Source organism: Onychomys torridus, chromosome 10, assembly GCF_903995425.1.
Source record: "Onychomys torridus chromosome 10, mOncTor1.1, whole genome shotgun sequence".
In the NCBI taxonomy this organism is placed as follows: Eukaryota; Metazoa; Chordata; class Mammalia; order Rodentia; family Cricetidae; genus Onychomys; species Onychomys torridus.
Window position 1 is genome coordinate 35,833,729 of NC_050452.1, and position 20,801 is coordinate 35,854,529.

A 20,801-nucleotide genomic window follows, 5' to 3' on the forward strand; every position below is an offset into this window, starting at 1 on the left:
AATTGAAAACCATTTCAAGAAATCATAACATTTTAATGATAGGAAGAACTGTCTTCTGTTTTGCAAAAATTACCTTTAAAATGCTAAGAAGCATATACATGCTAAAAAGCACATTTTTATATAATTTATTGACAATAAACATCTAGGTGGTAGAATTCTAAGTTGATTTCCCTTTCACTTTCTTTTCAATGAAATTATATGGTATGTTTCTAACAAGCGAAGGGAAACGTCATTCACAGAAATTGAGAGGTTATAAATTCTAAATGGCAAGTTTTTCTAATAATAGATAAGGCTGATGGTTGTGCATATGAAATCCCTTCATAACACTGAGAGCAACTAACAGAGACTAGCACTATGGGGGTCTACATGCATGCACACATGCACACATGGCATCAGTTAAACACAATGGCTGGCTTTGAAATAGAAACCTGTATATTGCTGTTCTCATTGGCCCGGCGTCTGCCTTCTACTCGGCTGATGGTTATTGTCTGACCAATGACATCAATTGCACCAGGTAATCTCCTGAAACACAAGAGTTAGAGCGATTCAGTTTCATCTAATTAGATGACTGAAGAAGAATAGAAACATTAACAAATACACAGCCTTTATGGTGTACTTTTAAAATAAAAATGTATTGAAAGAATTTCTCTGATGTAGATTCTCATTACTTTGTAATCTGATTTTTAAAAAAATATAATTTTACTAAAGTAGTTTGCAAACAAATTACCTTCATGGAATAGAATCAGTAATAAATGCTAGACAAGCTGAAATAAAATCTGTTAGCCATGACAATTAATCCAATAAATAATTCTATTCCTCAAACACTTAGTTCTCCAAACAGGCTTGAAAAGAGGTAATGGTCATTTTCACACACAAACACAGCACATCCACCATTCTCTTTAGTGATATAGTCAGGCTGTGAAATATTGAAAGGAAAAAGGAAACCAGTTTCTCCTTTCTAGTGACTCTCCTTCAGATAAACACTGTAAGCACCCAGAAGCCTGGCTTACCTGTCCTTGGTATTTACGATCCCTCTCAAGTTTGAGAGGTAAGGATAAATAGTCTACCAGAAACCATACTACAAAGTCAACAGAAACAGTAGGCTACTTTTTCTTTTTTAATAAAAGCTATTATGTAGCTGAGGAAGGACTTTTGAAAGCATATATGCTGAACAAGAAAGAGGAAATCACTTCAGAAACAGGCTATGAAAAGTAGATGCAAGAATTGTTTCACTTTTCAGTTCTAACAATTCAAACTTTAAAACTTCACAGAAGAAAAAAAAAATCCTTAATGAAATCCATTAAAGCTTAAACAAATATAAAACAAAATTAGTGTATAATTGTTGTATATGGTAACATCAAAGTGCAGAGTATAATTAATTGACATAATAACTGGATGGCAAAACCAATTTTCATGCCTGATACCTTCTAAACCCATGAACTATGTATGCTTCCTTCCAACAAAGTAATTAATTCACCTTCGAAAACACTAGGACTTTTCTGGAAATAATGCATTAGCCAGTTTGTTTCCAGTAACTATTATTTTACAGCCATAAGAATAAAGAGATCCCACCATTAAAGTACACAAGGACATCAGAGATGTCATCCAAGTACAAGTCAGCATCCTTCACTATCTTCTATACCAGACTCAACCATCTAGGAAAAAGCTCAGATACAAACCAATGTCAACAATGACCATTTCGTACTGATTCTCTTCTGTACACTTTTAATACAATAAAACAACGTTCAAGCCTTTCTAATTTCAGTAGATCGTTGCCTTCCTAGCATTCCCATAAAAGCAATGAGCAAGAGCAGCACACACAACTTAGAGACATTCTGTTTAAAGGTTTACTTTCATTTTTATTCAGGTGTTTGCAGACGCTCACGGAGGCCAGAAGAAAGTGTTAGATCCCAGGGAGCTGAAGTTATAGGCAGCTCACAGCCAGAGGATGTGGGGTGCTGGGAATCAAACACCAGTCCTCTACAAGCGCAGCAAGCTTTCTTAACAACTAAGCCCCTGATTCATAATATCCTCCACTATAACTGGGGAAATACCCAAACTTTCACATATAAGAGAAAAATTCAAACATGAGGAAAGCAAATAGTCCTCCAATTTGTATCCTAAAACTTAGAATGATACAAAATTATACAGATCACTGCTTCCTATTAAAGCACGTGCCCTCTGCCCTTGGATTCCAACATACCGTCAAGATATGGTGCTTATTTCCCTCACTATTTATATTCATGAAATTTTCAATATCAAAATTTACTTCATTTCCTACTCTTCTCCACTACAGAACTGGTCCCCTCTTGACATTTTAAAATGTATTCCCATCCAAATTACCCTGCCACATTTGTTTGGATTTATAGTTCAGACTGCAAATTCTCTGACTCCATAAGACATCCCTTGAAAAGTAAGCCTCAGTACAAGACCAACTTTTCTCTGATTCCTAACAAATTGTCTCTTAGCACTGTGGCTTTAAAAACTCCAGGGACACCAGGAAGCATGTAGCTCTTCAACTTTACCTTAAATGAAGAGCACATTAGTTTTCTAAGCTTTCACTGGAGTAATCACAAGAAATGCAAGATGGTAAACACCATGTTTGTAAAACATAATAGTGAAGAAATCAATCTTCAGAACACACCCCCAAGAAGTCCAAAATACTGCAGTTGCCTCCATGCCCTAAGACCTCCTTGCTCAGGTTTTTTAATAAACCACATCAATTAATTCCCCTTTATCAGAATGAATTTGAAATTTTGTTCACAAGTGGATTATGACATGTTCATAGATGAAGCAAAGTAAACAAAAGTAACATATAACACAATGGACTAATGTCAAACTCCATTAGTCCTGAGCCACATGATGGAATACACTGAATCTTATTAGTCCCAGAATGTGTCCCCATCAACGTTCCCACTCCACCATCCCAAGGATTAAACCCAAGGTCTCATGAATGCTAGGCAGGTTCTATACCAGCTCTCCATGAAAAATCCCAGCAGACAGCTTATTTATTACAGGAAAACTCTCAGCAGTGCTTCACTACAAGAAAAGCTGCCAGAACTCAGACATCAACATAGTGCATCTAGCTAACCAGGCCCCCAGATCGGTTCAGGACAGCGACTCAGCTACTGCTATTCTCACGATTCTTGGTATTAGACGCAACTGTACGGTAAGAAGCAGAGACAGACTAAGCACTCTGGATATCTGAGTTTATCTACAGCTTAAATAGGCTCTTGTTCCTAAGTTTCCATCATGTAAATATCCTGCAAATCTGAAACCATCTCTGCAATCAAATTAAAATGTCTTATTTTGATGATTCTGATGTCCCAGAAAGAGTTAAGGGTTGCTAACAAAGGTAAAACTGGAATTTCTCAATGGCAACTAGAGGTCACATGAAGACAGGCACGGACTATTTGTTAATCTCTATCATAATTGTATGTCTAAGCTACCCACTGTCAGCAGGCAGGTCAAAGGCATCCTTAGTGCACAGCTCTTTAGTGCATATGATAAAAATAAAGCACTAGTTGCAGACTGCTTGTTGGGAATTTAGCACTTGGATTAACTGAGCACTTTACTTACATTTATAACTCATAACTTATGGCACAACAACTATTATTCACATTTTTACATACAAGAATATGGAGCAAAACTGTACTCTGTGAATTCTTTTTGGAAGAAAGTATGATAGATTGCAGTAGTTCTTAAATCTTACTGGTAATAAAACACACAAGAAATGTGTTTTGCCTAAGAAATCCAGAACATATTTATTACATTTATAAAAAAGCTACAGAGAAACCCTGTCTCGAAAAACCAAAAAAAAAAAAAACCAAAAAAACAGGAGTTTTAAAAATGATGCATATTGTAAAGGAAAAGTACAATATTAAAAGCAAACATGATTTTATTATAAAAAGCATAATGACAAAACTCAACAAATATCACTTAGAATCGCCAAACTGACTGGGACTGAGAAATGAGTTACAACCAGACACTTTGAAAAGCACTGAAACCAGACAAACTGCAGTATCTGTACCCCAGAAGCAAAAGTGAAATACACAGCTCCATTCTCCAATGCTGTGTACAGCATCAGAGTGTGGTGCTCACTCAATCAGGGGAGTCTTTCCAATAGAGGTCAAGTCTCATCTAAGGAAGAGCAAGTGCTCCAGCACAGACAGCTTTCGAAGAAGGACCAAGAAATCCCAAACCTGGGTGTGTGTGTAAAATGCAGATGAGAGACCACTGTGTGAAGCAAGTTTACAAATGAGTTACTGCTGCAAAGAAAATCGAGAACATTTTCTAGCTTTATATTTCTGAAGAAAATGTTCTCTGCAGCCATTTCAAAGATTTACTCTCTAAGAAAATATTAAGAAGAAATTTCCAAAAGCATCTGAATTTTTCTTATATTAAAACAATTATTTATTTTATATGTATGGATGTTTTTCCTGCATGCTTGTCTGTACACTGTGTGTGGTATCTACAAAGGTAGAAGGGGGGGTGACCCCCTGGACCCAGGGTTAAATGGTTGTGAGGCTCCATGTGTGTGCTGGGAACTGAACACACGTCCTCTGCAAGCGCAACAAGTGAGCTTAACCACTGAGCATCTCTCCAAACCCCAGCACTTGAAATGTTCATATTCCCACATAGAAGACAGATATGGCTGGTGAGGTGTCTCAATCAGGTCATATTTCTAAATATATGGCTGTAACCTCTTAAGCTACTACAGGAAAGAAGGAAGCGACACACAAGATCAACGTAAATACATGAATGGAAATGAAGGATATTTTAGATGGTGTGAAGAGCACAAATCAAGAGAAAGAATGTAGGAGTATTGTGCAGTAGGTCTACTGCAAAACTGTCCATCATTCAGCTTGCAAATGAAAACACATAATACCCTTCTGAAACTGGCTGGTAATCAAGAGGCATAAAATAGAAATTAAATGAACATTACATACAGGACTCTGTGAGGCTCTAAATGTTACCCAATGCCAACTCTCAGTTGAGTTACAGTTACAGCTATCATTCTCCTGCCAAACTCCACTGCAAGCTAGCATTTGATGTGAACCTTTCAGCCAATCCAGAATCAAGCCTCTAAGTCAATCTGGGCAGTAAAACTGCTGGTCAGGATAAACAAAAATTCAATTATTATACACTAAATCATTATTATATAGAAGTAATACAAGCATTAAAATTTGGAATTACATTTAATTGCTAACAATATGAAAAAATTCATTCTATTTGACTCCACGTATCAGAACTCTATCTAAAAGAATTTTAAATTTCTCTTGATTACATATGTAAAATTTTAGTGTCATTTAAGTATAATTAAAATTTGCTAATAATGACTATTCCAATAAGTCACTGTTCTCATTCTTTGACTGTGTACTTTGCTGGCTTTATTTATTGACTGGGTAAGAGTGTTTTGTGTGCACACGTGTCTGTGCATCATCACATGCATGCCTGGTGGCCATGGAGGGCAGAAGAGGGCATCGGTTGCCCGGAACTGCAGTTACCGTAATTGTGAACCAGCACACTGTGTGTTGGAAACTAACCTGGTCCTCCACAAGAGCAGTTAGTGCTTTTAACCTCTTAGCCAGCTCTCCAGCCTCCTCCTTTCTTTCTTTTTTTTCATTCTTAACCCATAAAAAAAAAACAAAAAAAACAAAAAAAACCCACATAAAATTGTTGTGAAAATTTTTACCTTCTCAGTTACTAGACGGATAGTTAGAGTATTTTTTAAAAAGTCAAAATACTGTCTCTGACAAGAATGCTTATTTTTTTTTGACAAAAATAATTTATTCTTTTCTAATAGCAAACCTCAAACTGACTAGAAATTTTTACAATTCATTAAGAACATGTAATTAAGCTTCTATGGGGGAAAAAAACATGAAAATCAAACTTTCTTTGGATAGTACTGCTCCCTTTGCTTTTTGTAAAATGCTACAATCAAAAGCATCTGCCATAATTTGCACATCTAAAAGCTTTTACATTAAAGTGATTAAGAGCAAACCACCATCAGATCATTAGTACATGATTTAGACAAAGGAAGCATAAAATTCTTCAACAACACAAACAAAGCCAAACAAAATTATTCCTTGTTTGGTTGTCATAATCTCAAAGGGCACGTTAAAATTAACCTGGTCTATACTTCTGAGTTGTACACTAAAATGTTATCTCTCATACTAACTTCTGTTAGCAATACATTCTACGTGGACAGCACTGCTCACTGCATCCTTCAGAAATGAAGTTATTCCCATTTCGCTGACATAGAGAACTTATAGTGTGTCTATGGCTGTACACATTGTGAGGACATTTAGAACATGAATCAAAATTCTATGGATGGCGGGATCATGAGTCAACCCGCTAACTAGAGAAGTACACAACCTAGGGCAGCTGGTATAGACCCACTTACAGGAAGAGCAGGCTGAGACACAGGACTAGAAAAATTCTGTGGAGTCAAATTTGCAAGTCCTAAACTAGTTCAGAAAATTACACTTCGTGCATAAGCAGTGAAAAATAGCTGAGAATATCATGAAAGAATGTATAAAAACAAAGAATTAACATGCAACAAGGGGGAGAGAAAAGTAAGTTCAGAACACCATAATTAGTGTGGTTCAATGTAACAATTACATACTATAAAAGGCCAAAGGATAAGGAAGACACATGCTGGGTCTCAGTAAAACGCCTCAAGTGCACTCTGAAAAAGCATCATTGGGGGGAAATATGGTATAGTCTCAAAACTAGTTACCTTATTATATACTAAGAGACACAGTAACACCAGTGATCTAAAGACGAGGAAGTAGCCAAGGTTTAAAAAGAGCCTTACCTTAGGTCGGGTGACTCGGCCCTCCCATATCGATCCTGCCACTTGCCCACGCTTGAACTGGCTTTTCTCGAGGCAGTACTTGTCTGAGACTGAGAAGAGGTGCTGTTTCTGGTGAGATAAATTTGCTATGTTTTTTCTTACATACTGTTGTCTCTCACCCCCCTGTTCTGTTTATTTTTCCTTGGCATGCTTTTTCTAAGGTGCTCTGACATGTTCCTACAGTACCATTCTTTTCAAGTCATAAAGCACTTGCTGTAGAACTGACTACTGCAGGCATTTTAATTTAGATGTTGTTATCACCATCTTGTTAACTCTAGAATACTGTTAGAAGTATGTTTCAACATAGTATGGTGTCAAGATGCAGAAATGAAAAATGAACCAAGGGTACGCCCAAAAAATCATCAAAAAACAAATTTCTGTGCCTTTATGAATTAATAACAATTTCTGCTGTTCCACAAAATCTCACTCAAAACTGGTGTTGTTTTCTTCTATGCTCCTCAATAACACATATTTGTCAGTACAACCAGTTTATAGTAGTACTTGGATTTGTTTCAGAAAAACCTATGATAAACTAAAATTTCATTTCAAAGGAACTCTTTCCAAGCACATTTCCCAAGCTATTTTCTCTCCAGTGACACTCCATCCAAAGTTTAGCTAGGCACAGTGGCACTCACAGGGCTGAGGCAGGAAGGTTACCAGCTGACTACACAGTTAGACCCTGTTGCAAAAGTAAGTCCAGCTATTGCCATTCTCGCCAATCCTGTGAAAGACTGTTTCAAAGCTACTAAAACTACACATATTTCCAAGTCTACTTCTGTAAACACATACCCAGGGAAAATGAACTGAGGAGAATCTGTCACTAAAATCAAAGAAAAAAAGAAACTGACAGCTCCACGTATCCACTGGACAGCCCTGTCCTTGGCTCTGGGTTCAATATTCACACATGGGAAAAGAAACTCCACCAGTAATCATGGAGGAAAAGATGCTGCAGTGAAGAGACCAAAGGAACCAGTGACACTGAAGCACATGAAGAAATGCTTCCCCATTCACCCTCAGTCCAAACCAGAGTAGCGAGAACTCTTTAATTGTGTTTGTGTGTTATTGGCTAAGCAGAAATCTCAAATCCATGAAGGTTACAATTGATTACCAATGAGTACCAGACCAAAGCTGCTGGGGGACAGATTATCACTTTGAGAACAAAGAGACATAATATAAACTAGTTCTGAGAAAGGAAGCATCCGTGCTGTCAAACTGGATGTAAAAGAAACATGATTTCATGACTCAAACTTTATTTTAAAATATGTAAGTGACACTTTCACACTGAAATTGCTGTTGCCCCCAAGCTGTTAAGTGCTTAAAAGGCCCTGAAAATAAATAATGACACCCCAGTGCAATGACCATAGTTACCAGCCTAATCTTGCTTTTGAATCAGTATTTCCTCCTAAGAGAAGTAAATGTCTTAGAGAGAAATCAGGGAAGTACAAGATGAGCTCAGAATACCCTGCGAATGCCAAAAAGCAGAGTGCTCCCCACCCCCCCACACACACGTCCTTCCACACGTAAGAACTCATACACTTAGTGAGGCATGTTGGCAATGCCAGCACTGGAAAAGGCTGGAAGGACTATGAGTTTAGGGATAACCTAAGCTACATGGCAAAATCTTGTTCAAAAACACTAAAAAGCAGGAGCTGAAGAGATGGCTCAGTGGTAAAGAGCACTTGTTCTTTCAGAGAACCCAAGTTTGGTTCTTAGCACCCATATGATCTCAAGGGATCCAGCACCCTCTTCTTGCTTCCTTAGGAACCAGATACACATATGGTACATGTACAAATATGCAGGCAAAATAAAAGCAAGTAAGACTGGGTAGATGGCTCAGTGGTCAAGAGCACTGAGAGCTCTTCTAGAAGACCTAGGTTTAAGTCTCAGCCTTGTCTGTTCCAAAGGATCCAACACACTCTTGTGACTTCTGTGGTCACACACACACACACACACACACACACACACACACACACACACACACACCACACACACGGTGCACAGACTTATATGCATGCAAAACACCCATACGCGTTAACAAGATAATTTAAACAAAATTTTAAAAGTTAATCATTGTTTTAAAGACATTATAGTAGCAGCTCAGTTATTCTAAAAATCATCAACAGATGCTAAAGTTCTTGGGAAGTTAGGACATTTATACCTAGTTTCTCTGCAAAATTACTTTTTTCTTAATGGTGCTAGGAATCAGACCCAGGGCCCTGCACATGCTAAGGGCAAGCAGTTTTTCTAAAACTGAGCAACATCCCCAATGCAAAAATTACTTCTTAAATGCAAAAAAAGGAGAAACAGGAACTTGATGTACAGCCAGAAAGGCATAAGCACAAGTAACTCACTAGATTTATCATCATTAATAAAAACAAGTGGGGCAGACGGGTTATTTCTCTTGAGGCTGGTGCACTGAAGAGGAGAACACAGCATCACTTACACAACAGTCTCAAAGCACAAGCCCACCTAATAATGAGGAGGAACTGGGAAAGCCAGACTGAGGAACCATCTCTAAAACAACTGGATTGCACTCTTCTAAAATGCAACCGAAGGCTTGAGAAGCTGCTCTCTGATAAACACCTGAAGAGAGAGTGTAAATGAACGACCCTGGACTGAGTCCAAGGTCAAAAAGAAAAGGAATTCAGTAAAGGACAATATTGAGATAACTGGCAAAATTGATGATCGGGATATTAGACAAAGGATTGATTCAGCATTAGCTTTTCCTGACTTTGGTAACTGCCCTATTTACAGTTATGTAATAAAACATCCATCCATGTTCCTAAGAAATACAAGGTGAAGATTTAGAGGTTAAGAGAAGCACGCATCCAATGGTTACCATCCAAATTAGCATCCAACAGTTGCGAGAAGTATTTTAAAGAAGCAAATACAACATGTTAGAACCTAGTGAACTGTGTAGATGAGGTTCTCCGTGCTTTACCTGGAACTCTCTTAAGTTTGAATACTTGTCAAAACAGAACAGTACAAAATGAAAACAAGGAAAGAATAGCAAAGGTTCATTTTCCAATCTACTTGCTAGTTTACAACAATATACTGTATTTGTAAAATCTTATCAAGCTGTAAATTCCTATCACTTTTCCATAGATATGTATTTTCAAAGAAAATAAATAATATGAGAACTTAAAAAGACTAAACAAAGCATTCTGATATAGCAAATGTAGACCTTTCCTTAAGTATGCAAGCTTGCTGGGCAGTTCTAGCAAGAAACTGGTTGTAAACTCACCATTTCTACCAGTCCCAAATTTCAGAAGGTCTCGGCAAACATCCACCCACACAGTAGTAAGGCATGTAAGATTTTAGCAATGAAGATCTAGTGCTTAGGCCAGTATCACAGATCACTACTCTTAAATCTATTTTATGTCTCAGTACTGCCAATACTATCTTCCCCCTAAACTCAATAAAAATTTATTTCCAAAGATTTTATCCAATTTTCACATATATGTAAAATGACACCCCCCCCACACACACACACACGATTTTTAGGGAAATAATTTACAAGATTCTAAAAGTCTACTTTTTGATTAACTGAAGATAAATCCAGGAAACAAATTTTCCTAACAAGGAATGAGCACTGCCCTTTGATTTCAGAAGTGATGAGAAAAGCATGCTAGGCATGTTGCTATCAGTTGCAAGGGCAAGTACTCATACTTGAAGTGGTGACGGCCTGTGAATTTCCCATCCTTCCTTCACCAGGGTGTTTTTCTGTCCCTTACCACCTTTTCCATTCCATCTTTATGCAGATCTTCCAATGTCTTTATCTCTACTTAGGTCCAGTCATCACTATTATCACCCCTTGAGTACTCGTTCACTTTTGGGGGCCCTCTGTCCCTTAGTTACTGTCTGGCATAACCTCCACTCCTGTGAAATACAAGTGTAACTACTCTTCATGAACACATCTAAAGCACACTTGACTTGGCTCATTTTAGACCTTGGCCTCAATCTAACAAACTGCAAACACAAATCCATTAGCTCTTCATTTTATTAACTCACTTCTATCAACATATAAAAACACTGTTTCTCCCATTTTGATGTAAGCCTTTGTACTCTGTTTCTCTCCAACTACTGCCAAGTGATCCTATTTTTTTACACAAAAGTTGATTCACCTACTCTTAAAAAAAGACTACTTCAGGCTTCTCTTTCAAACATTAACACCGACTCTACCGTCTTTAGTCTGTCCTGCTAAGTCTATCTTATTTTCCCAGGGGGAAAAAGGGTAGCAATCTATCAGGGCGTCCCATTGTTCTCATTATTTTTTGTCTAGGTACTTGCTGCAATCTCCTACAAGGGTCCCTTCCTTTTCTCACTCTACATGTTGCTCTTAGCAAAGAAACTAAACTGAGACTTGGAAACGCCAACTATCGCATTCTCTCCAGTTAGGAAGTTGTTTACCGCCCATGCACTCATACCCTGTTCCCTTTGGTCTAACTAAGAACATTCTCTACAACTGTTCCCCTTCCTTACTTCTTGATCATTAAGATTTCTAATTAATTCATTCTCAAGTACATCATATGCTGCAGTTTCTTTTTTACCTTGAAAAACCTGGCCTCACATGTCCCTATTTCCCTGGTTTTGGCCTCACAGACAAGAGAAAATAGTCTTTAAAACTGTTCATACTTTTACTTTTCAATTTCTCTCATTTCTGCTTTGTTTTTTTTTAGAAAGTCTCTCTCTATATAGTCTACCTGTCCTGGAGCTCACTCTGTAGACCAAACTGGCCTTGAACTCAGAGAGAGACACTTGCCTGGGCCTCTGTCTCCTAAGTGCTGGTAGTAAAGGAAGATCTCTTGTTTCTGTTGAAGCCATTTAAGTCTTTTCAATTTACCTTGTACATGATCTTGGTCAGGATCATCAGTGACTATCACAGCTAAAAATCTAATAGACATTTGATCATCATCTTCCTGACCAATTTATCACTAATGTTTGAAGTTGACCACTCCATATACTAACTTTCATCTATGCCTCCTTACTGGTCCTTTGTTACTGGTTACCATTCATTCTTTTAGTATCTCAAGGCTCTGTCCTCTATCCACTCTGGATCAATAGGTTTTTGATGGTCTAGTTAAATTTCCCAGCTCCACTTTCGATAGCATTGGAACAGTGATCACTGTCTCAAGTGTCTATCTTTAGCCAATACTCTTCTCCTTATTCCACAGACACATATCCAACTTTCATACTTCAGCGGCACTTTGACTTCTGGTCCCTCAACTTGTCTTCTCTCTCCAAGCCATTCCTCTTGTAATCCTTTCCATCTCGTAAATGACAACCCCATCATGACATTTGTGTTGAGCAAGACAAAATCCTTGAATTCATTGAGAATAACCTTTCTCTACAATACTCAACAAATCAACCCAGACATGCCACTGCAAGCCTTTGGAATACACCCAGTAGCTAACTATGCTGATCATTCATCCTCATCACCTTGGTCCAGGACACCATTATCTCTTGCCTACACACTTGTTGCAGTCTCTTACACCTTATCCCCTGTAAGCTGCTCTTAGTAAAACAGCTAAATTAAGACTTGAAAACCTTAATCAGACCGGCCTGCAAAAACCCCAATGTGGCTCCCCATTCGTTTCAAATAGAGGAAAACACAAAGCAAAGCTTTTATATCATCACAAGATGTGATACAATTCAACAGGCTCCCCACAAGAAGGGGAACACAAAAAGAGACAAAGACTCCATGATCCTTAAAGAGTTTCACTGTAACAGTATCTAGAGGAAGTTTCCATGTGACAAACAGTTCCACAACACTTTACAGAACTTAATCCATTTGACAAATGCAGCAATCGAAGTATTATTATTACTACATTTTACCAATTAAGGAACCCAGACCTAAGAAAATTAGAGTCGGCCCAAGGACACTCAACTAGTAGACTGCTGAGTTAGAATTTAAAACCCAGAAATCTAAGGCAAGATTCCAACCTCTTAACAAAACTTGAAAGCAGAAACTTGACGAAATGAAGTGGACCTTTTAGAAAAATCCGAAATCCAAAATACTATCTATTAAAGGATCAATACTCTTTAGTTTCTGTAATTGGTTAATCAAACGTTTTATGAAATTTCATTTGGTTCAAATTACAACATTTGAGATATTTCTATAGCAATCCATATAAATCTTGGCTCACTTATAAATGTTCCATTTTGGATTAAAGCTTTAAGAATCTTTATTTTTACTGGTCATGGCAGAACACGCCATTAATCCCAGCATGTGGGAGGCAAAGGCTGGCAGATCTCTGTGATTCTGAGGCCAACGTGGTCTACACAGCAAGTTCTGGGTTAGCCAGGGTTATATAATGAGATCCTGTCTCAAACAAACAAACAAACCCTAAACAAATAAAAGAGCATTTTAGTTAGAGATGAACGTAATGCTTCTCTAAGGACTCTTCCCCCTTAGTGTATATCATAAAGTATAATTTCTCAGGTCAGTAATAAACTGAAGAACAAATGAAAAGAGGCAACTAGAACGTACATTTAAACAAGCAACAGAAGGTAAATAATCTGGCAGAGACTCTGTAATGGCTGAGTTGACTCATTTCAGGCCCAGACTTGTTACCTTAATCTAATCCAAGACTAAATTGCTGGCATCCTCAACCTTCCCTGGTCTTCACTTATTCTTTGCTATTTTCCTTATAATGGAGTCACAAAGAAACAATTGTTACATTTGACCGAAAAGGACATTTTTTTTCTGCATAATTACTACTTCTATCTAGTATTTTATAAACACAAAATTGGGAATTATATGAAAACAAAGAATGCCGTAAGACTTTTATGGGTGAAATTTCTATTTCTTATATAAATCCCTTTAAGTCCATAGATCTAGACCTAGGAAGTCTAATAAATCTTTATGTGAGAATAATATACACAGTGAGCAGCAAGAGCAGTCACCACTTCTGCATGGAAGATTATTGTAACTATGCCATGCTTCATTTCGTGCAGACTCAGGTGTTTTGAATAGCACCCTGAGAAGTTGTTTATAATGATTCAAACTACAAGTCGAGTGTCCAGTTTGTACTGGTAGAACCCCGGGAGACTTCATATTTAACACAGCATTACAGCGCAGATACAGCGCCAAGATCCCAACGCTGGGACTATAAAGGATCTAACTAACCTGCTTGGTGGCAGGCCAGTCTTGAACAACGAGGGCGGAGAAGTAAACTCTGCTTTTGTAGATGGAAGCGCTGCTTCTTTCTCTGAATTTCCAGTTCTCCCTTGCTGTACCTTCAAAAAGAAAAATGGGGTTACTACTTTGCTTAATTTAGCAGACACTCAAGCACGAGGCACTTTTAAGTCTGGAGCATTTGCTCTGAAGTTAAATATGAAGAATGTACCATGCCTGGATCTGTATTAAAAGAGATCTATCTCAGACTAGCATTAGGTGAAACGCATCAAAGATGAACTTGAGGATCAACATGTTCCAATTACTAAAATGTTCAGTTTGTCACTTTGAAGCCCCAATAAACCCAAAAGTAACTCTTCACAAACTGTTCATGAGCAAAGTCAGTCTAGGATATACTTGGTTACAACTCCATGTTTCTGAGTTCAAGGAAAGCCTTGAAGTTTTCCCTTCTGTACTCACAAGATTACTAGCAATCTGACCATGTGCTATTTCATTTCACACGGTGATTTGCTTTAACACTAACATAAAGAATCTGTTCCTGGAAATCATACTGTTGCCCAACTAAACACTTCACACCTAATGACTAACATTTATGGTCCTACACATTACCAGAGGAGAAAACTAACCGTCACTATTCCCCAGCTACAAACCCTACAGTGTCCAACAGCCACCTGTTCGCAGATATACTGGTGCACCCAACATTTTGGGGAGCAATCAACCCCTCTTGATCAGAGTTAAGGCCCAGTCCCTAAGCTGGAGCCTCTGACATCAGACCATTAAAAGGGCCAACCACCTGGGACTAGCTAGATCATAGGTTCTAAGAGGAAACCTCCTATTCTTATCAGCTCAAGAACATAGCAAAAATATTACTCCTAATGACATATTGCTATACTCATAGTTCAGAGTATTGTTCAAGACTCATTAGAGAAGCTTAATGAGGTAGATGGTAATTAACACAGAGACTAGGACTGAAAATATGCAGAGAGTAAAAGACTCTGGAGCACTCAGTCTTAAATGTGATGTCTTTATCAACACACGCCCTCCCCCCCCCCCATATCCCCCCCCCCCCCCAAGGCTCAGGAACCCGTCCGTACAGAAGTAGAAAACCTGTAAGAGCTAGAGGTCATGAATGACTCCAAGGAAACAGCATCATCCAGACACAACAGAACTGATACCCATGTGAGCTCATGGAGACTGTGAGAGGCATAAGACTTGCACAAATTCAAACCAGAAAAATAGGAGCATGGAGGAGAGCAAGTGGACACGAAGTTTCACCCATAACCAAGAAGCTATTTGCAACTGATAGCTGCTGAGAAAAGGAAAATCAGTGTTCTCCAATGGAGTGTCACTGGGTATATTAGCTACACTACAAGTCAGGCCTCATGCCCAGAAGTTGACCAACACAAAACAGACTACTTGCGGTTTTCTGTTTGTTTTTGGATTTTGTATACTTTTTGTTTTGGTATTTTTTTTTTGTCTTATGGAGTATGGTTTGATTTTTTTTTTTTTTTTTTTTTTTTTTTTTAAGATAGAGGGAAGAAAGAGACAGAACATCAAGTTGGGTGAGCAGTGAGATAAGAAGGATCTAGGAGAAGTTGGAGAAGGAAAAAGAATATGCTTCAAAATACTATATGAAAACAAATGTAATTAAAAGAAAGTCTGCTCCTGCACATCCATAACTTATCACCAGCAACAATGCCTATCACACCAGCTCCACGTACCTAGATACTAAGAATCAGTCCTCTGTTTCCTTACTTAGTATTTTTTACCTAGTATTTTAGGCCCTACTTAAATTCTATTATCCTGCTCCATATAAATTTAGCATCATTCCCCTTTCTCATGAAGCAAGTGACAACAGAATCTCAGATAATTTGATTGATATATTGAAATCATTAATTTATTTTCAGAAATCATTTATCTGCAAATTAATCAACATCAGGAAAACAAAAAGATCATTATGCATTTAAGCTAGTAAGAGTTCGATCTCTGACCTGAAAGTCTCCTCCCTGAGGACTAGCTTTCATGGTACCAGAGAGCATCACTCCAGCTACCAAGGGAGGGAAGCAAACAACAGTTCTGGCCAGCTATGATGCCCATGAACCACAACAGCCTGCACGGCATGATAACCCTAAGGGTGAAGAGTAAGGGGAGGGGAATAAGGCTGAGTAGGAGGGCATATTTAACTGATGGTGTGACATAATTAGGGAAGTTGACTATTTTAACGGTATTAGTTAGGGATATTAGGATGGCATGCAAACCTTGGCTGTAACCAACAGCTGTCTAATAGGAGTTAAAGCCCACTCAGTAAAAGGGAAACAATGCCTTGTACTGGAAATAAAGTCAACTACCCAGGGTTAGTGAAGTCATGGATCTTGGAGGAGAACACTTCATTTTACTAAACTAGCATAATTCCTAACTACATCCTAAATATTTATTCTTATTCCCATAGATAAGTATAGTTTTCACCCCTTATCAAAGAAACTTCTTTCTGCAACAGAAGTAGACCATTATAGAAAACCTCTACAGATCAAATGCAGCACACAAAAGATCATGTGGTGTCCAGCCCCACTCAATACATGTACAACATGATTCCTGCACCGAGAGCACAAGAATCATGGAGGGAAAGAGGGACAGAGAGATCTTTAAGAGCCAGAGGGACAGCAAGTTTGCTGTGAAGCTGTGTCTCCTAGGAATGTCAGGTTTATCAGCATGCCTGCCTAAACAAGACCCAAACAATGACCACATCAATGGGAGCACTGACACAGCACAGGGAAAGCTCAAGGGTCTTCAACTCTAGCTAAGAACTATGGGAAACTGGGGACTGCTCAAAGTGAGAGAAATGGTCTTCCCTAAACAAGAACCCCTAATGGTTATCCGATACCAAGTGACCAGCCCTGGAATCACATACATACAAGTCACCTAATACAGACTAAGAAAGTTCTATTTAAGAGCACATGTATAAATTAAGGACACTTGGGCGGTGGTGGGGCACGTCTTTAATCCCAGCACTCAGGAGGCAGAGCCAGGCGGATCTTTGTGAGTTCGAGGCCAGCCTGGTCTACAGAGCGAGCTCAGGAAAGGCGCAAAGCTACACAGAGAAACCCTGTCTCGAAAAACAACAATACAAAACAAAAGAAAAAATTAATAACACTTTTTAAAAAAGGGGCAATGAATTTGAGAGCAAGAGGGATGTGTGGGAGGGGCTGGAGGAAGGAATGGAAAGGGGGGATTAATATAATTATAAGTCAAAATATTAAAAATTATTATTAAATAATTTTTTAATGAAATAAAGCTAAGTATTAACTTAAAGAGTCAGACCTCTATTAAGTAGTGACCAGTTTTACCCAGTTGGTACCTACCTATAATTAAGCCTTAACACTGAGTTCATTTGAAAACAAGCTCTACTGCTTACTAAAAGCAAATTCATTCAAAACGTACAGATTCTAATGGGATATTAGGATCATCACTAAGGCAAGGAAGACAAAAATAAAAGACTGAAATGGATTTAACACACACCTGACAGGTAAAATGCCAGGACATGGTGACAGGGGAAGTAAACAACTCAATTACCAAACATCTACTATCTACTCTTTACCTAGAGCTTAGATTACTGAAAGAAAACCAAACCAAACCCAAACTCTAGCTCTCAGAGAAAACAACAAAAATAGTGGGCACAGTACAATAAACGCTATGAAAGACTATGGGATGAGGTGGTTTAGTGTGTAAAGTGCTTACTTCTTTTTAAGCCCCACAACCTGAGTTTAATTCCTGGGACCCACATGAAAGGAAAGAACCAATTCCTGAAAACTGTCCTCTGCCTCTCACAAATGCACCACAGCATGTGTACGTAGACACAAAGCCTCTCTCTCTCTCTCTCTCTCTCTCTCTTTCTCAAAAAATAAAATGAGGTAAAAGATGTAAAAGAAACACATTACTCTGCCTAAAGGGCTGGTTAACATTAAGGTCCCAACTATCCCCATGAATACCAGCAATTTATATTCAGTTTCTTGGCATATCAAACTGACACCTCAAAATGATCATGTCTTAAACTAAACTATCAATTTCCCCTAATCTGATCCTTCCCATATTTTCCACATATTAATAAAACAGCATTGTCACCTCCTAAACTTCTCAAAAACAAAGCACTACAGCTTCTATCTAGCTCATGTTAACATACAGGATGTCAGCTTTACCTTTACAATATTACCAAAAGCCATCAGCTGACAGGATGGCACCACCCCAGGCAAATCCATCAGTGTGCATCAGCTACTGTGGTACCCTCTCCACTTCTGGTCTTAACTCTGTCTAGAGGAAAGCAATCTTACCACATATGCATGTCAACTCATGTTTCTCCTCTGTTCAGGTCTCCAACTGCTTCCCAATGCAAGCAAAATAAACAAGCGTCTTAACATTGCCTGTATGGTTTGGGCACTGTATCCTTCCAAATTCGTCTTCTATTCTCTCTCCATCCATGTTTACCACTGCTAGTCATGATAGCCTTTGTTCTTGTCTTTTTGGACATGTCAGCTCCTCTTCTCTTGTCAGGGTTTCTGACTTGACCAGTCTTTCTGTTTGGAATATCCCCTCTCCAGATCATGGCCTCCTCTAATTCAAGTAGAGCAGTCTTCCATACCTCCATCTATGCTGTTGCCCTCTGGACTTTCAATTACGGATCAGAAACAAACTACAATAACTTAAAGTGGACAAGTCCAAAAACTGACAACTGGTACGGTAAACCACATAGAGTGTGCACCTTTCCAATTCCATCTTGCCTGGGACATGAATCATCCCTTTGTCTATGCATCCACATGCATACTTCAGCATCCTATTAATCAATCATTCAGCTGCTTGGGATACTAAAACTGTTAAGTGTTGATGTTTGACTGACCTTTACAATAAGTTAAAAACGCTTCTAAAGCACAAAAGTACTGATGCTGACAATTCAGAACTGGCAAAGAGAAGCTGTCAAGTGCTTCCTCTCAATAAGTTAATGACTTACATCAACAGAAAACTAAAACTCATCATCTGCTATAATTATTTTGAGCATATTGGAATATTTTTTACTGTATTGCTCTGCATTGTTATTGTTAATCACTGTGACTAACTTAAAAGTAAACTTGATTATGCATGTGGAGAAGCAAACAGAGGGTACAGGGTTTAGTACTACCCAGTTTCAGGCATTACAAGGGATCTTAGTGTGTATACCAGTGGCCAAAAGAAGGCTACTGTGTCATTCAAGTGATCCCTCATAGGAGGAGTAGCCTTTCTGACCACTCCCAGACTCCCTCCTGTGATTTTCTATTTTCTTCTTAAAATTTCTGATTAGTATCATTATCTGAATATTTTGCTGTATGATGCTATCTGCCTATCATCACTACAAGACCTTTAAAAACACTGACTACATAAAAACTCTGCATCCGAAGTGTCTGGAGAACAGGACGTGAATGAGCCAATACTTTTTTTAAGTTTATTTAATTGGTTTTAGAGTCTGCTTGAACATCACTTCTTCAGTCTTTCAAATAACACGGAACATGTAAATATGCAGTTGCTGGTGTCATTAGTCACTCAACACTGAAGTGTTCTGAAAGTCAGAGTCCCACAAAAAGAAAAACTAACACAATAATATAGGAAAACAACTTAAAGCTAAGAGCACATAAACAAATCACAAGCCTATGGAAATGCCTACGTTAGTAAGTTTTAGTCACATTAACAGTGCTTCTAAGAGTTTGTAGGGTCCACTCTTACTGAAAGACTAAGAAGAATAAGGCAAAGAACAGTTGAGAAAGGTCCAAGTTAGAAGCTGAAAACAACAAAGGTAAATATTAACAGAAAAAAGAGACGATGCAGAAAAAGAAAACAGCAGAAGCAAAAACTTAAAACAAGCCTTCCATTAAGATCCTCTGAAAGAGGGGGTTGGAGGCGACTGAAAAACTAAGGAAGATGACAAGCAGGGAAAACTTTCTGGGAAACTTAACAGCAGAAACGAAAATCTAAGTCGAAGAATCCAACTGTCAAAAGAAACCTCCCAGAAAGATGAGATGGGAAAATCAGAGCAAAACCAGACATTACAGGACTAGTGTAATAAGTGAAGCAGAAAAAAGGCTCTCAGATATGAAGCCTATGTTTGCAAACTAAAAGGAAGCGGGTCAAGTTCCCAATCCTGGTGAACAAAGTCATACATATGTGTAGAGCTCATGCTGTACAACATACAGTTAGAAAACTACTTTGAAGAAAAGGTTACAAGCTACACAGGTGACACACATCTGTACTCTGGGCATTTGGAGGCTGATGTAAGAAGATGACCAGTGTGAAATCAGCTTGGGCTAGTCAGGGAAACTCTAACAGGAAATAAAATCATAAAATGAAAGAAAGTATCAAAAAGGAAAGGAGAGAGGTTGTAGTTTATGTTTTTCCTAATGGTCACTTTCTCCTGGAACCCCTCACTCCAAATTATATAATCACCAGATTTCTGTACCTGAGAGGCTTTTATACCTCAAGTTTCATCTTTGACTTGGCATAGGGAAAGACAAAACAAAACAACAACAACAACAAAGCCAGACAGATATAGTGACACATGTCTGTAATCCTAGCACTTTGGGGCAGAACTTGTATTCTGTCTGAACTTAAGGTCAGAGTGGGCTACCTAGCAATTCCAGGCCATCCTGCATTACACGGCTAGACTCCTTCTCAACACAAAACAAAACAGAAAACCAGTAAAACTCATTCATGTCAAGGTACATAAAAGGCTATTACTTACTGAATATCAAAATGTTGATAACCGATGCTAAAGGCATCTAGAGGTTG

General features: G+C 38.3%; 1 protein-coding gene across 11 annotated transcripts in view; it reads right to left on the reverse strand.

The window, feature by feature from the left end:
- Positions 1–20,801, reverse strand: part of Fip1l1 (factor interacting with PAPOLA and CPSF1) — a 64,123-nt gene that overhangs the window by 28,796 nt on the left and 14,526 nt on the right. For 6 of the 11 annotated variants that reach the window (XM_036201302.1, XM_036201303.1, XM_036201298.1 and 3 more), the window contains 2 exons: positions 13,989–14,098; positions 429–522 (listed from right to left, as the gene is read on the reverse strand). In XM_036201302.1, coding sequence (XP_036057195.1) covers positions 429–522; positions 13,989–14,098 — 204 coding nt within the window. Of the gene's footprint in view, positions 1–428; positions 523–6,820; positions 6,929–13,988; positions 14,099–20,801 lie in introns of all 11 variants that reach the window. The other 5 variants (XM_036201301.1, XM_036201294.1, XM_036201293.1 and 2 more) reach the window with 1 other exon arrangement.